This window comes from Emys orbicularis, chromosome 1, assembly GCF_028017835.1.
Source record: "Emys orbicularis isolate rEmyOrb1 chromosome 1, rEmyOrb1.hap1, whole genome shotgun sequence".
Classification (NCBI taxonomy): domain Eukaryota; kingdom Metazoa; phylum Chordata; order Testudines; family Emydidae; genus Emys; species Emys orbicularis.
This window is the reverse complement of record NC_088683.1, coordinates 370,983,692-371,001,028: the sequence shown is the minus strand read 5'-3', so window position 1 is coordinate 371,001,028 and position 17,337 is coordinate 370,983,692. Positions and strand designations below refer to the sequence as shown.

The window sequence follows — 17,337 nt, the reverse complement described above, 5'->3', positions numbered from 1 at the left end:
GGATGATTTAGTTCGTGTTGGTCCTGCTTTGAGCAGGGGATTGGACTAGATGACCTCCTGAGGTCTCTTCCAACCCTAATATTCTATGATTCTATACCTGAATTTCTTGTTCCCCTAGGGTCACCCACAAGTAATTCACCCTCTGTAGCACTAATTGGGCTTTATCTCTATTAGCCTTAAAACCCATTTCCTGGATTAGTCTCAACACCATTTTTGTCCTCTCTGTCACCTCCTCCTCAGAGTCTCCTCAAGCTAATGTCATCTACATGTAACCCTGAGGCACTGAGACCAATAGAGGGAGAGTGGAGTCTGGCTACTCTATGGCTTGAGTTAAGGGGCATCTGCCTTTTAGCTCATGCGCTAGAGACTCAGGGTTTAGCCCCAAAGGTCCCCGGTTCAATCCCACTCACCAATGACCCAGGTCCCTCAGCGTTTTATATATATATATTGTGACAGACCCAGACCAGTGGGGTACAGGAGTCTGGTAGAGGGCAAATATACTGGTCACTGGATGAGTAGTTTTCTGTTTCCTGAGTGACCAGAGAAGGGGCTGCACTAGAGTAATCAGGAACCTGCTAGAACCAGTTAAGGCAGGCAGGCTAATTAGAACACCTGGAGCCAATTAAGAAGAAGCTGCTAGAATCAATTAAGGCAGGCTAATCAGGGCACCTGGGTTTTAAAAGGAGCTCACTGTAGTTTGTGGTGTGAATGTGAGGAGCTGGGAGCAAGAGACGCAAGTAGCTGAGAGGGTGTGCTGCTGGAGGACTGAGGAGCACAAGCGTTATCAGACATGAGGAGGAAGGTCCTTTGGTGAGAATAAGGAAGGTGTTTGGAGGAGGCCATGGGGAAGTAGCCCAGGGAGTTGCAGCTGTTACAGGAGTCACTATAGACAGCTGCAGTCCACAGGGCCCTGGGCTGGAACCCAGAGTAGAGGGCGGGCCCAGCTTCCCCCCAAACCTCCCAATTGACCTGGACTGTGGGTTCTTCCAGAGGGGAAGGTCTCTGGGCTGTTCCCCAACCCACATGGTGAATCTCTGAGGCAAGAAAATCCGCCAATAAGCGCTGGACCCACCAAGATAGAGGAGGAACTTTGTCACAATATATATATATATATATAGTGATATTCTCCAAATCCTCTTTTGATAAGTGATCCAGCATTTGCACCACATTCTGGTGTGCAATAGCCAAAGCACAATGCAGGTGCTGGGGAATTCTTTTGAATACGTACCAGTTCTAGACTTGATTTTGACAAAGAAGGGGGCACTGGTTGAGAATTTGAAAGTGGAAGGCAGTTTAGGGGAAGTGATCATGAAATGATAGAGTTCATGATTGTAAGGAATGGCAGGAGCAAAAACAGCAAAATAAAGAGAATGGATTTCAAGAAGGAAGACTTTAGCAGACTCAGGGAGTTGGTAGGTAAACTATCCCACTGCATAGGAAAGACAGGAAGTATGGCAAGAGGCTACCCTGGCCTACCCAGGAGATCTTGAATGATCTAAAAATCAAAAAAGAGTCCTACAAAAAGAGGAAATAACACATGTATGTAGGGGCAAAATTAGAAAGGCCAAGGCACAAATCAAGATCAAACTAGCTAGAGACATAAAGGTAACAAGAAAACATTCTACAAATACATTAAAAGCAAGCAGGAGGCCAAGGACAGGGTAGACCCATTACTAAATGAAGAGGGAAAAACAATAACAGAAAATGTGGAAATGATAGAAGTGCTTAATGACTTCTTTGTTTTGGTTTTCACCAAGAAGGTTGCCATAGAGAATGTGTCATAACTATAAAAGGAAGGGTAACAGCTCTCTGTGTACAGTACTAAAATCCCTCCTGGTCAGAGACTCCAAAATCCTTTTACCTGTAAAGGGTTAAGAAGCTCGGGTAACCTGGCTGACACCTGACCCAGAGGACCAATGAGGGGACAAGATACTTTCAAATCTTGGGGGGGGGGAAAGGCTTTTGTGTGTGTCCTTTGTTTAAGGGGTTGTTCGCTCTTGGGACTGAGAGGGACCAAACATTAATCCAGGTTCTCCCCATCTTTCTAAACAAGTCTCTCTTATTTCAAAATTGTAAGTAAAAGCCAGGCAAGGCGTCTTAGATTTACTTTGTTTTCTCAACTTGTAAATGTACCTTTTACCAGAGTGCTTATCTTGTTTGCTATACTTTGAACCTAAGACAGAGGGGATTCCTCTGAGCTCTTTAAGTTTGATTACCCTGTAAAGTTATTTTCCATACTGATTTTGCAGAGATGATTTTTACCTTTTGCTTTAATTAAAAGCCTTCTTTTTAAGAACCTGATTGATTTCTCCTTGTTTTAAGATCCAAAGGGGGTTTGGATCTGTATTCACCAGGAGTTGGTGAAAGGAAGGAGGGGGGAAGGGTCAATTTCTCCTTGTTTAAGATCCAAGCAGTTTGGATCTGTATTCACCAGGGAATTGGTGAAAGGTTTCTCAAGGCTTCCCAGGGAGGGAATTCTTAAGATGGTGGCAGCGGACCAGAGCTAAGCTGGTAGATAAGCTTAGCAGTTTTCATGCAGGCCCCTACATTTGTACCCTAAAGTTCAAAGTGGGGATACAGCCTTGACAGAATGCATGTGAAAATGGGGTAGATTCTGATGCTAAAATAGGGAAAGAACAAGTTAAAAGCTACTTGGACAAGTTAGATGTCTTCAATCACCAGGGCCTGATAAATGCATCCTAGAATAGTCAAGGAGCTGACTGAGGAGATATCGGAGCCATTAGCTATTATCTTTGAAAAGTCTTGGAAAATGGGGGAGATTCCAGAAGACTGGAAAACAGCACATATAGTACCTATCTATAAAAAGGGAAACAAGGGAAACCCAGGCAATTACAGACCAGTCAGCTTAATTTCTGAACCAGGTAAGATAATAGAGCAAATAATTAAGGAATCAATTTGCAAAGATCTAGAAGACAATAAGGTGATAAGTGATAGTCAGCATGGATTTGTCAAGAACAAATCATGTCAAACCAACCTGATAGCTTTTTTTGACATGGTAAGTAGCCTTGTGGAGTGGGGGTAAGCGGTAGTTGTGGTATATCTTGACTTTAGTAAGGCTTTTGATACAGTGTCGCATGACCTTCTCATTAAGAAACTAGGAAAATACAACCTAGATGGAGCTATTATAAGGTGGGTGGATAACTGGTTGGAAAACTGTACCCAGAGAGTAGTTATCAAAGGTTCACAGTCAGGCTGGAAGGACATAACGAGTGGGGTACCGCAGGGATCCGGTCTGGGTCCGGTTCTTTTCAATATCTTCATCAATGATTTAGATCATGGCATAGGGACTACACATATGAAGTTTGTGGATGATACCAAACTGGAAGGGGTTGCAAGGGCTTTGGTGGATAGGATGAAAATTCAAAATGATCTGGACAAACTGGAGAAATGATCTGAAGTAAATAGGATGAATTTCAATAAGGACAAATGCAAAGTACTGCACTTGAGGTCGCAGAGAGAAAGGGTAAAGTCCCAGGAACTGCTGACGGAATGGGAGTAAGTCTTTTTGACTCTTCTAAAACAGTAAGAAACTTCATGCTGCAGGGGTTGGTGTGGTTGAGACCAGCTCCTGTCCACTAACTGAGGGTAGTTTCTCCCCCAGACGGGGGATGACAGTGTGTTGCTTGTTAGTGAGAAAACTGTCCAGGTTCCTCACTGCCTGCAGGTTGCTGTTAAACAAGGACAAGCCCCACTCTGGGGAGCAAGGGGAGGTGTGTCCCGGAGGGGAGCCCAGAGAAGGGTGATGGAATCATAGAGACCACTGAGGATGTGGGTGAGGATTCCTTTTAACACTGCAGCTGGAGGCAACCCCACCTCAGGAAGGGAGGGGGGATGAGGACTGCCAGTGAGAAAACAGCCCATGTTGTTTGCTGCTAGCAGATTAAGGATAAGCAAGGGATAGACCCCACTCTAGGATGTGTAGGAAAATGTTTCCTAGAGGGGAGCCAAATAAGGGTGAGAAAATCTTAGAAACAACTGAGGTGGGTGAGGTTTCCTTTGCAGGTGTGGGGGTGGTTGAGACCAGCTCCTGCACTGTAGCTGCAGAAAAAACCAACTAAGAAAATGAGAGGGTTTAGTGCCTGCCAGTGAAAGAACTGTCCAGGCTGTTAGCTGTGAGCCCTTCATGGCTGAACAGGGGATAGGTCCCACTCTAGAGAGCACAGAGGTGTGTGTCCTAGAAGGGGCTCAGAGAAGGAAATTGGGCAAAAAATATTGGGAGTACAGGAATGTCTCCTTATGGATCACATGTGTGGGAGGATGCCCAGGATGGAATGGCTAGTGCTCCACAGCATCCAGCCTATGGCTCAGGCTTTGAGAGGGACCTGTGTAACTGACCTTCTGGGGGGAAGCAGCCACACAACTGACCTCTTAGGGATAGAGACGGGGTGACGGAGGGCACCTCAATCCAGGTCCCGATTATTCAGGAGTTTGTTCCTGATGTGTTTGTGAAAACTAACTCTGTCTCTTTAAGGCAGGATAGAAATCCTACTAAAGAGAGAGTTGTTTGTGAAAATGCAAATGAACCATCAGACAAAGAAATGGAGGTCCTGGGCTGGTAAGATACAACAAGCAGAGAAGGGGGAGCTGTTTAAAAGGGAAAAAATGCCTCATTTAGCCCAGAGAGCACAGATCACACCCCTGAAGGAAAAGGAGGTGGGGAATGCCCCAGTGCTGGAGGCGGGGAACACAGAGTAACCTCAAGAGGGCGGGGTGGATTTTTTGCATGGTCATAACCCTGAGTTTGTAACACAGCTCCACAGAGGTCTAGCTGACATGTGAGGTCCCCTCATATCCTTACCTCACCAGAACTCCAAAGATGTACTTTAACTGAAAACTCTTACTGAAGGGGACACTGGAAAAAACTCTGAAACGTAATAAAACCCAGTAACTGAACACATGTGAAGGTTCAGGGAGGAGTTGAAAGACACAATGTGTATGAACAAACCAGACTGTCTAGGCGTGTATGATAAAGATACTTGGCAATATCTATCTGTGATAAAATATTTGGTGATTTTGTTAAATCTTATGATACAAAGTTTGTTGTTAATGGGAAACCTATTTGATTATGGTGGTAAATCTTAGAAAGAGATTTAGTATGCATGATTTGGGGGAAAAGCTTTTGAACGTGCTAGGAGTAGTATCTAGGAAGCCTTATAATGATGCTGCTTGTCAGCTAATGCCTGTAAAGAGGCTTATAGCTTCTCACAGCAGAAAAACCATAACAAATATGGTCTGTTGTGTGCAAGGGGAAACTGAGGCACCACCTCATGACATTAATAGCCAAGTGCCAGGATACCTACACTCTAAGACACTAATATCTGCATTAAGTTAGCAATTCAATGCAAAGAAATATTTTCTAGCAACCCAGGAAAAGGAGCATAAAACTTTAAAGAGCACTTGTGGATAACACTACAATGTTTGGCAACACTTGGGAGTTGTTTGGACAAAACTGAAAGAGAACCTCAGGCCTACTGCATCCGCATTAGTCAGTGACTAACACTCCTGCAATAAACTAAGTGGGGAGGTGTGACACTCTGCACCCCAAAGCACCCCATAATTACCATGGTGATGGGATTATGATACGTTTTGTACATAGTATGCCTTGTAATGTATCATTCTAACAGTCTTGATATGCTAAATATTAATAGCTCATTGCTATCATTATATGTGACGTTATGAAATCTTGCTATGTGTGAGTTACTGAAGTATGATATGAGCCTGGAAATACCTAAAAGCAGCCTTTCAGGTATGACAGTAGAGTAACCAGACAGTGTTAATTGCTGTCGTCAACACCCATCCAGGGAAGAAACCACTAACGCAGGAACTCTGTATAAGGAAGCCTCCTCAGAGGGAGCATGGAGAATGTTTGGCCAATGGGGGTGGACCCCTCATGTCACATGCACAGACTTTCCAGCAAGCTGGAGGAAACTAAAAGATGAGGAGTGACATCATCACATGTCTTCGCTCCCCTACAATTGAACACCTGAAAGAAGCTCTGGAAGAGAGAGGACTTTGAACAGGGAAGGGAAACCCAGTCTGCAAAGCAGATGCTGCATCTGCCTCAAGGGTCTGTGAAGTTGCTTGTATCATCAGTCAGGGTAGACATTGCTGATTCAAGTCCAAAGTCCAACAATTGTGATATTGTCTGATCTTCTAGGTAACCTGCTTTCATCTGTTTATTATCACTTGAAGTCTATCCTTCTGCAGTTAATAAACCTGTTTTATATTTTATCTTAACCAGTGTGTGTTTCAGTGAAGTGTTTGGGAATCTTAGTTCTTTTAACCAAGGCGGGTGCATATCTTCCCGACATCAGCATACATTAATTATGCATTAAGAAGTTCACAGACAGTTTATAACAAATTTCAAAGAGAAGTACAGAGAATGAAATTATAACACCCAAATTTAATTGAAAAGTTAGTATGCCCTTTTGAGCTTTGAATCAAAAGATATAGCAACAGCCAGTGACCATCTGTTTACATGATGTGTTGTTGGAAAATTAGAGGTAATACTAATTGTATGTGTTTATTATATCTTGTTAAAATGTTAACCATGTAAACATTTCAAAGCTCTAGTCCATTTACCATGACTATGTTAGCTATTAAAGGTTAAATTTGGGTCAATTAGCCTGCCAGTTGCATAACCCTTTCTAACCCTACGTCACACTAATTAACTCACATTTGATTATATGAACCTTCTATAACCTTATGTCTTTGGGTTTTTCCTTTTCCCTTTGTTTATGCTCCTCTTGGTAATGGGCAGGAACCTCCCCAGAAGAGGGAAAAGAGAGAGAGGAGGTGTTGGTCCCAGGGAGTCCCTATTCCAGTAGTTTTTGTCCCGTCTTTCTCCTCATTCCATGCATTTGGGTCCATCTCTCTATTTCCTTTGTAACTTACCCCCCCACATACATGCCCCTCTCTCTCTGCTACTTCTAACGTGCATCCAAACTAAGGTGCCAGTTACAAATGCTCAAGGCGCTGTTATTCCATCAATTTCAGTGGCAATTGCAGGAGTAGCGCTGTGAATTGCTGCCTCTGAGAGCTGATCTGGCTGGGCACGAAGCAGTGCGCATTACTCTGGTTATTAATCCAGGTAAAACAAATTCCCTGGCCATTACCATCAAGCAGCCTGCAGCTACAAACTACAACCACATTGGGTCTAACTTGTCTGGAGGGATTGCTGGGCAAGTGGCAGCTTCATAGACAGGGCTGGAGGCTGCTCGAAACATGTGGGTACTTGTACAGTAGCAGATGCTCCTTTGTTCCCTTCTGCAGCGCTTGTGGGGATGCCGTGGCATCAGACTTGCTACAAAGCTGCATATCTATAGAACAACGGGAAGCCCATCCTTAGCGGATGAGAGTGATATGGCAGGGGGCTGAAGAAGACTAAGGAACTCCATGCTCATGTTTTCAATGCTCCCGGTCTCCAGCAGATTGTGTTCTTTGAATTATTTTCTTTGTAATCTGCTGTATTCTGTTTGCTACCTCTTTGACCACCTAAAATACACCTTTTCGTAGTTCAGAAACTTACTTCTGGTTTATAATATAACCCAGTCTATCTGATTTCTAACTGGGGGTGGAGTGAGAGGCTGTGCAACCTTACTTCACATTGAGGAAGGAGGCAAACTTCATATCAATGGGTTTGTACCCCAGAAGGGGGGTGAACATCTGGGTGCTGAGGCAAGTCCCTTAAGCCAAGTGTTCCCAGAGCTGATCTCCATGTCTGTATATGCAGCTGGGGATGGCCCTGCCGGTATGGGCTTTGCTAGAGGAGGCCTTAGTACCCGGCTCAGCAAGACAGTGTTTAAGGGGGGGGCAAGGCTGGCAGAATAGGTGACTCAGTAGTATCTCAGCACCTCAGTTGTCACCCCAGGGTCCCAAACCATCACATCTGTATTGCGCTACCACCAGCTGGAAAAGCACAATGGTTAACAATGTTGCACAGGTACAAAGAGAGGTTTTTCTAGCCACCCAGAGGAGGCACACTTAATGACTTTTAAGATCACTAAGCTGTTAAAAGGCACACAGAACTTTTTAAGAACACCGGTGGATAACACTACAATGCTTCCAATACTTTAGAGTTGTATGGTTAAAAATCTAGAGAGAGACTTGGGCACACTGCCCCCACCTTAGTCAGTGACTAACACTCCTGCAGTAAATGAAAGGGGGAGGTGTTACAGTTTCTGCCCCAAAGCAAAACCCTGAGACCTTCTTTGCATTTTATCAAATCTGTGGTGAAAGTGTTGTTAAAATGATCAACATGTGCTGGATCATCATCAGAGACTGCCATAACATGAAATATATGGCACAATGCAGGCAAAACCATGGAGCAAGAGACATACAATTCTCCCTGAAGGAGTTGAGTCACAAATTTAAATAACACCTTTTTTTAACGAGCATCATCAGCATGGTAGGATGTCCTCAGGAATGGTGGCCGAAGCATGAAGGGGGATATGAATGTTTAGCATACTTGGCATTGTAATTAAGAAGCAGGAAGCATTATTTCCAAAAAGGTAAATAAACTTCTTTGTCTTAGCGAGTGGCTGAAGAAAAAGTAGGACTGATTGGACTTGTAGGCTCTACAGTTTTACATTGTTTTGTTTTTGATTGCAGTTATGTAACAAATATATTTAAGTTGTACTTGCATGACAGAGAGATTGCATTACAATATTTGCATGAGGTGAATCAAAAAATACTGTTTCTTTTGTTTATCATTTTACAGTGCAAATATTTTAATTAAAAATTAATAATAAAAAGTGAGCACTGTACACTTTATATTCTGTGTAGCAAATGTAGGAAAACATTCCGAAATATGTAATAAATTCTATTTTTAATAATGCAATTAAAATCTGATTAATCACAGTTATTTTCTTTTACTTATTCACATGAGTTAACTGTGATTAATCAACAACCTTAATCTGTACACTATTCCTTATAATCACCTAATATCTATCTTTCCATACTTAATGAATCTATTCTCTTTTTTTACCTATAACAGTGTGTTCTTTGAAATGGAAAAGAAACTTAATAAACTTACTCTGGTCAGGCTTCTGACCAGGGCAAGACTATACAGCTCCGGGATCCTAGGCTGGGAAGCTGTGGGGGAACTGGCTGGTGCCTCTCTATTGTTGGCTAGTGAAAGCTTTCATGTAACTGCAGCTGGGTGTGTCCCTGTATGTGTATGGATGTGTAAGTGTATGACCTGGAGAGGTCTGCAGCTTCCCACAGACTCAGATTGTGAGAGCGGGTCCATATTGGTATGCCAGAGGGCTCAGTGGTACCCCAGTTCCAGGTTGTGCCCTGGGGAAGTCCGTCACACCCACCCAAGGAACAAGTCCTACTAGATTGTGAGTCCATTTCCTTCTTGTCATGGTCTAAGTTACAGCAGGGAAGTCAGGACTCCTGGAGTCTGTCTGTCATTCTCTGTATGACCTTCCCTAAATACTCAGTTCACCTACCTGTATTATGGGGATATGTTCATTGTGACTTTCCTTTGCTAGGTGTTTTGAAACTCCTTCAATGAAAGGTGCTGCAAAGTAAGATGATAGTTACTGATGAGAAATACTGATCTCTGATCCCTTAGCAAAAGCCCTGTGTACCTGGAGAAAGTGTTAATGTCTCCCCTTGGTCATCTCTCTCCAGACCTCTCTGACTACTATCAACCCAGCCATCCTGGGCATTTACAAGGTATCAGATCCTATGGAGACCTAGACATTATCCCGAGTTTTCTTCCTAATTAACTATAATTTTTAAATATACACAAATACACAGAACAGCCAATTTCTCTCTAACTCAGCACAGAGCCCAAGAGTTCTCATCTCCCTTTGGGAAAGTCCGTTAATTACTGCTAACTCCTAAAGCTGCGTAAATAGAACAAAAGCCCAGACACTTTTGTCTCCAGCCTGTTTGCATCCAGATGCTCGCTTATCCATTCGAGGCTGAGCGAACCCCCCTGGGATTACACAGAGCTCGAATATAAACTGTACACACCCCTGTGTCATCTCTCAGTGTGGGAAGTTACTGAAGATGCTGGGTGAGAGAGATTTGGGACACAGATACCTGACGGGGATTCCCAGGAAAGGCACTTCCATCTCATAATTCACAGGTACCCATCTCTTGCAGAGGAGCTCACCTGCTCAACAAACACAGTACACCATGGGCGTGATGGGATAGACAGTAAGTCTGTGGTCTGTTCCACTCTGTCCAGCCATTAAACATCCCAGGGCCCTTGCCACAGGGGATGAGTTTGCTCCCGTATCACTATCTAAAGTGTCCCTCTTTTCTGTGCGTCCCCGCCCACCCTAGCTGATAGCCTCAAGCCCGAACGTGGTTGTATTTCAGTGACACAGCAGTTGCTTCAGGATGAAAGGTTTTAGGAGATGTACAATACAAGGCCACACTGAGTTCAAACTCCCCTTGGAGTAAGAACTGAGTAAAGACCGTAGCAGCCAGCTAAGAACTGTCACCTCCTCCTCTTGCAATTCAGGGCTCTGGCTGTTAACTCTGGGGGGAGGGGGGATGGAGGCTATTACCTAACTTTTATTGGCTACAAAGCAGCGATATGCTAGGGCTCCTCACTGCAATTATAAGAATTGTAAAAAATATAAGATTTTTTCATCATGGGCAAGACATCTTGTCTCCTAGCTTCATTCGAGAAGTTGGCTGAACTGTTATGCCTGAAACTTTCAAAAATCAATTCAGCCCAAAGCAGACACCCAGCATGGGAATTTGAAAGTTTGGCAAAGTTATTATAAGCATCTGAAAATGAGGCTTTCTAGTTGACGATGTCAGACAGCCTATAATGGCCAGTCTTTTTTTAAATCCCATTCAGCTACGTTTTTTTGCTTTAATGACAGTAGCAAAGTTCCAAAGACCAAATATGGTTTATGTAAACAGTTTTCTTTTATCAGTATTAAATGTAATTGAAGGTTCCCTTGTTCATGTGTTGTGAGACACACTAAATATAAATGTCTACCTCCTTTTCACATTATAGAGCCGTTGAGTCAGAGGCTGAGAAGGGACAATTCAACCCCTGCAAGATGCAGGATTTATTGCACCTAAATCATCCAGATGGATTATTATCCAGCCTCCTTTGGAAAACCTCCAGTGAAGGACCGAGGAATCTGTTCCATTGTCCTCCTGTTCTTACAGTTAGGAAGTTTATCCTGAGATTTCATCTAAATCTGTTCTGCTGAAGTTTCAACCCATTGCCTCTTGTCCTGCATTATGTGGCAGTAGAGAATAACTTTTCTCCACCTGTTTTATGGCAACCCTTCAAATATTTGAAGACTGATCTCATGTCCCCACTCAGTGTCCTTGTTTCCAAATTGTACATACCTAGTTCCTCCAAGACTTTGCTTGTATGACTTTTATTCCATCCCATGGATTATTTTGTTTCTAGTTTCTGGATCCTTTTCAGGTTCTCCCGTGAGTTGCATGCTCTGATGCTGTTAATGCAACCTAAAAATCCACACCCATTAGAGATGTAGCGATACCAAATTAACCCTGGTGTAGACAGCATGAGGTTGAGAGAATTCTTCCATCAACCTACCTACCCCTTCTTGGGGAGGTGGATTACCTACACTGATGGGAGAACCCCTGCCGTTGGTGAAAGTAGTGTCTACATTGAAGCACTACAGCAGCTCTGCTGTAGTGTTTTAAGTGCAGACAAGCCCTCAAGCAGATCTTCCAAAAAAGCATCCAGTCTCGATCTGCAGACATGAGGAGATGGAGAACCACTTCCCTTCGCAGTTTGGTACATGGTTAATCTCCCTCAGTGCTAAACATTTGGCCCTTATTTCCAGCTGGAATTTCTCTGGCTTCAGCTTCCAGCCATTGAGTCTTGCTCGTCCTTTCTCCACTAGATTACAGAACCCATATTACCCACAGATTTCTCCCCATGAAAGTTCCCCTTCTTAATTTTTTGGATAAATGAAATAGATTAAGCTTTTTATATCTCTTACTGCCTGACACTTTCGTCAGTCTCAAATCATTTGTATGTCTCCTTTCTGAAATGTGGAGCCCAGAACTGAATGCAGTTGGTTACACCAGTGCCACTCTCCTGTTTATGCATCCAAGGACCGCATCAGCCCTTTTGTCCACAGCATCAAACTGGGAGCTCATGATGAGTTGGCTGTCCACAGTAATTCGTAAGTCCTTTTAAGGGTCCTTGCGTTCCATAATGCAGTGATCTAGTCTGTGGGTCGGGCCAGTATTACCTGTTCCTAGGTGATAACTTTGCATTTGAGTATATTTAAACATTTTGTTTGGCTGGGCCCAGATCACCAAATGCTCCAGTTCAATCGGTGTTCCTGCCCTGGTCTCCTTATTGTAACCACTCTGCCAATCTTTGGGTTGGTCGCAAATTTTATCTGCAGTAATTTTCTATTTGCTTCCAGATCATTTATGAAAAATTTGGTTAGCATCCGGCCTAGAACTGATCCCAGCGGAACCCCATTAGAAACAGACCCATTCACTAACAATGACCCATTGATAACTGCTTTCTGAGATCTGTCTGTGAACCAGTTTTTAGTCTCTTTTTATGTGGTTTGTGCATCTCCACAGTTCTGTTGATTAGCCAAGCATGTACTCTCATTCAGGGATGAAATTGGGTTTATTTGATAAGATCTGTTTTGCATAAACCATGTTGTTTACTGGCATTAATTATATTCCTTGACTTTTTAAAAAACTAATCCCATACCAGCTTTTTCCACTGTTTCCCAATCTTGTCAAATATTGTATTATGAACTTTCAATTTATTTTTAAATACTTTACATTTAACAGAGACCTGCCCTGTATTTGCCTCCTTTTTAAGGTGGGAGGAGTCTCTACTTTTTGCCTAATTACATATTTCTGGTTCCGAATGAGATGTGTGGTTGATCACTCACTTCGTAAATCTAAGTTCTACTGTAGATGCTGCTTAACATCTTCCTTGACTTCTGATGGACTGGAAAGTATTTAATCACCTCTTGTGATATGAGTACCTCATACTGCTTCTTTGCTAATGCAGAACAAACCTATTTCTTGAATACATCTACTTTTCCTGCAACATTAACATGTTTCCTTTCTCCCTCTTGGAACTGGCCCAAACCTTTTCTAGGATTTCTTTTGTTCTTAATATACTTACTAACTTTCTTTTTGTGCTCCTTAGGCCTGTGAAGCATAGATTTTTCCCAGATGTCTTCAAAATTCCTTATCAGTTTTCATATCTTCTGATTTGTATTACTTGTTATATGTTTCTCCTTTTTCCTCTTTCTTCTATATGCTTTTCCCCATCTAATGGCTGCCTTCAGTTGGCCACACAATTGGGTTTTTAGCAAAAGTGGTCCACTTTCTTGACTCTGGAATTGTGTTTTTTAGCTATCAAATAAACCCTTGTTAAATAACTACTAATTTTCATTCTCATTTTTCTGTCTAAATTTAACCTCCCAATCATTTTGCTGATAGTTTGCCTCAGCTTTGGGGAATTAGCCCTTTTGAAGCACTAAGTGTCTATAGATATTACTGGTTGGAAACTGTTCTCTGTTTCTCCATCTGAATGTAATCAGATCCATTCTGTTATTTTGTTCTACTTTGTCATATGCCCCCTTCATTGTCTCTTCTCTAAACTAAATAGGCCGAGATTCTTCAGTCTGTCTGTATATGGCAGCCACCTGCATTCAAATAGCGTGTCTTGGAAGTCCCCTTTCCATCTGCTATATCCTTTATAGAGACTGGGTGACCAAACAAGAGCATACCCAGAGCAGTCCAATTCCTTAGACAACTAAACTTGCCTTCGTTTTGGCCACTGTTGTGAATGAGCAGGTGTTTCCTCTAGTCCGGATTTCATTGTATTAAGGAATAATAAGGGATAACCAGTATCCACACTCGTGTTTCCTGCTGGTGTCTATTGTGTAGGAATGATTGATGCATGAAACACCATAAAATGTGGAATTAGCATTAGTAGTGTCAGTTGTTTGTGATTTGTATATATGAATAATGAAAATGTCATTTTGAGTGTGTGAAGAGTGACAAATCTGCTTCATTCATGAGAACCGCCTCCAGTAGTGCACATAGTGTCTCATATTAACATTGTCTCTCCATCCAGGCATTTATAATGCGACCATCACCCCAAACTCCATGCAAACAGAGGAAGTCAGAGGAATGTACGGTAACTGCAAGACACATGTTCTGCCTCAAAGTTGGACACCTTCTCCCCTACTCCATGTCAGATTCCAACACAACCGAATTCACCAACCCCTCCACCTTCATCCTGCTGGGCATTCCTGGGCTGGAGGTGGCCCATGTCTGGATCTCCATCCCCTTCTGCACCATGTACATCATAGCCATCTTGGGGAACTTTTCCATCCTTTTCATTGTGAAGAGGGAGCCTAGCCTCCATGGGCCCATGTACTATTTCCTTTGCATGCTGGCCGTCACCGACCTCATCCTGTGCACGTCCATTCTGCCCAAAATGCTGAGCATCTTCTGGTTCAATTCCAGGGAGATCGATTTCAGTACCTGCCTCACCCAGATGTACTTTATTCACTGCTTTACAGCAGTGGAGTCTGGGATCTTTGTGGCCATGGCTTTTGATCGCTACGTGGCCATCTGTGATCCTCTGAGACATTCCACCATCCTGACAAACCCTGTAGTGGCCAAGATCGGCCTCACTGTGTTGTTGCGCGGTGGCATTCTCATGCTGCCTCATCCCTTCCTGGCAAGTCGGTGGCCATATTGCAGAACCAACATCATCAACCACTCGTACTGTGAGCACATGGCTGTGGTGAAACTAGGCTGTACCGACTTCCGCATCAGTAGTTACTATGGCCTCTTTGTGGTATTCTTCGTGGCTAGTCTGGATTTGTTTTTTATTGCTGTGTCCTATATTCAGATCCTTAGGGCCATATTCAGCCTCCCAACAAAGGACGCCCGGCTCAAGACTTTTCAGACATGCAGCACCCACCTTTGTGTCATTTCAGCCTCTTACATCCCATCTCTCTTCTCCTTCTTCACACACCGGTTTGGCCACAATGTGGCCCTGCATTTCCATGTTCTCATGGCCAATGTGTACCTCCTGCTGCCCCCCATGCTGAACCCCATCATCTATGGGATGAGGACCAAACAGATCCGGGACAGGCTTCTCTGGCTCTTTAGTCATAAAGGGGCCTAAAGTTTTCTCCTGGTGCTCTTGCTCCCAGACCGAGCTCTGTGCAGAGCTGGCTGGTGACTTGGTGTTGAGCCCTCTTTCCTGAGTCACTTATTGGATAGTCTGAGAGACACTGAACCCTTTCCTGACCTTACTTTGAAGTGCCAGTGTGACAAACTGGGGAATCAGTCTGTGTGAAACTCACTGTGTTGCCACCTTTCAAATTGCTTATAATTGGACCCCCAAAACCCAACCTCTTGACCCACCTCTTCTGGCAAGGCTCTACTCCTGCTCTGCCTCTTCCACCCAATGCCCTGCTCCTGTTGCTTGATATTCTCTTCCCCTCTCCCATCACTATCTTGATAATTACCACCTCCTTTCCTGTACCCCCAGCTGCAAGGGAACCATTTCAAATTTTGATAGGGGTTGCAACATTAAGTATGATTCCAGGGGCTATTGAGGCTCTTGAAAATTCTAGTTTTTTCGGCTGATATCTTAGCAATTAGCTGAAGGGGCACTGTATCTAATTCATATGTAAAAGAAAAAAAATTAAATAAATATTAGACCCACTCAGCTCTAATACTAATATGTTCTGACATCTTGTGGCAAGTCACTTAAGGGATCCTGCTTAGGTTAAAATTTAAATATCTATTCAAACTTTGTTACTAAGTCTGTGGAGAGAGAGAGATGGTGTCAGGTCTCATGGTTTTTTTTCTCAGTTCTGGCAGGCAAGTGGTGTCTACTAGGTTACAGTAGGGAGCAGATACATCTGGAGTCTATATAAGAACCTCAGAATGACCATACTAGGTTAGACCAATGGTCCATCTAGCCCAGTATCCTATCTTCTGACCATGGACAATGCCAAAAGCTTCAGAGGGAATGAACAGAACAGGGCAATCATCAAGTGATTCATGCCCTGTCTCCCACTTACAGCTTCTAGCAAAGAGAAGAGACACCATCCCTGCCCATCCTGGCTAATAGCCAATGATGCACCTATCCATCATGAATTTATCTAGTTCCTATTGGAACCCTGTTGTTATTTTGGCCTTCACAAAATCTCCTGGCAAATAGTTCCACAGGTTGACTGTGAAGAAATACTTCCTTTTGCTTCTTTTAAATCTGCTGCCTATTAGATTAATTGGGTGACCCCTAGTTCTTGTGTTATGTGAAGGAGTAAATAACACTTCCATATTAAATTTTTCCACACCATTCATGATTCTATAGACACCTCACACATCCCCCATTAGACTTCTCTTTTCCAAGCTGAAAACTCCCAGTCTTTTCAATCTTTCCTCATATGGATGGTATTCCATGCTCATAATCATTTCTGTTTCCTTCCACTATACCATTTCCAAATCCAAAGTATATTTTTTGTGATCATGTAACCACATCTGCATGCAGTATTCAATATGTGGGCATGATTTATATAGTGCCAATATGAGATTTTCTGTCTTATTATCTATTCCATTCCTAATGATTCCCAACGGTCTGTTCACTTTTTTGACTGGCACTGCACATTGAATGGATGTTTTCAAGGACTATTCACAATAACTCCTGAGGCCCCGCTCCCTGCTCCTCCTCTTCCACCAAGGCAGAAGGATAAGTGTCTGCATTAGCTGGTAAGGCAGGATGCCGGGCAGAGGCTGGAGTGGCTTCGGTAGCTCACAGGGAGGAAGATAAACAGCACACCTGCCATTAGCCGGGTTTTTACACATGTGCACAGCACCTTATCTGGAACTACAGGGCACCCATTGCCCAGGGGCTGAAGCTGAACAGTGGAGCTGAGTCTAACTTGAGCTCTGCATTACGCTTTCTGTAGCAGCACACTAGAAATATTAAATAATCATCTCCATTAAATACCTGGAGAGGCTGTGCCCCATATCACCCTTCAAATCTGTGACCTACAGCCCCCAACTAAAACCTCTCCAGTGCATCATCAAGGATCTACAACCTATCCTGAAGGACGATCCCTCACTCTCGCAGACATTGGGAGACAGGACAGTCCTCGCTTACAGACATCCACCCAACCTGAAGCAAATATTCACCAGCAACTACACACCACACAACAAAAACACTAACCCATGAACCAAACCCTGCAACAAACCCCCTGTGCCAACTCTGTCCGCATATCTATTCAAAGGACACCATCATAGAACCTAACCACATCAGCCTCACCATCAGGGGCTCGTTCA

General features: G+C 43.3%; 1 protein-coding gene across 1 annotated transcript; it reads left to right on the top strand.

The window, feature by feature from the left end:
- The first annotated feature begins 14,182 nt into the window (after positions 1-14,182).
- LOC135873925 (olfactory receptor 52R1-like) lies at positions 14,183-15,169 on the top strand. The gene has a single exon (XM_065398541.1). The coding sequence runs from the start codon at positions 14,183-14,185 to the stop codon at positions 15,167-15,169; it is 987 nt and encodes a 328-aa protein (XP_065254613.1).
- The last annotated feature ends 2,168 nt before the right edge of the window (positions 15,170-17,337 follow it).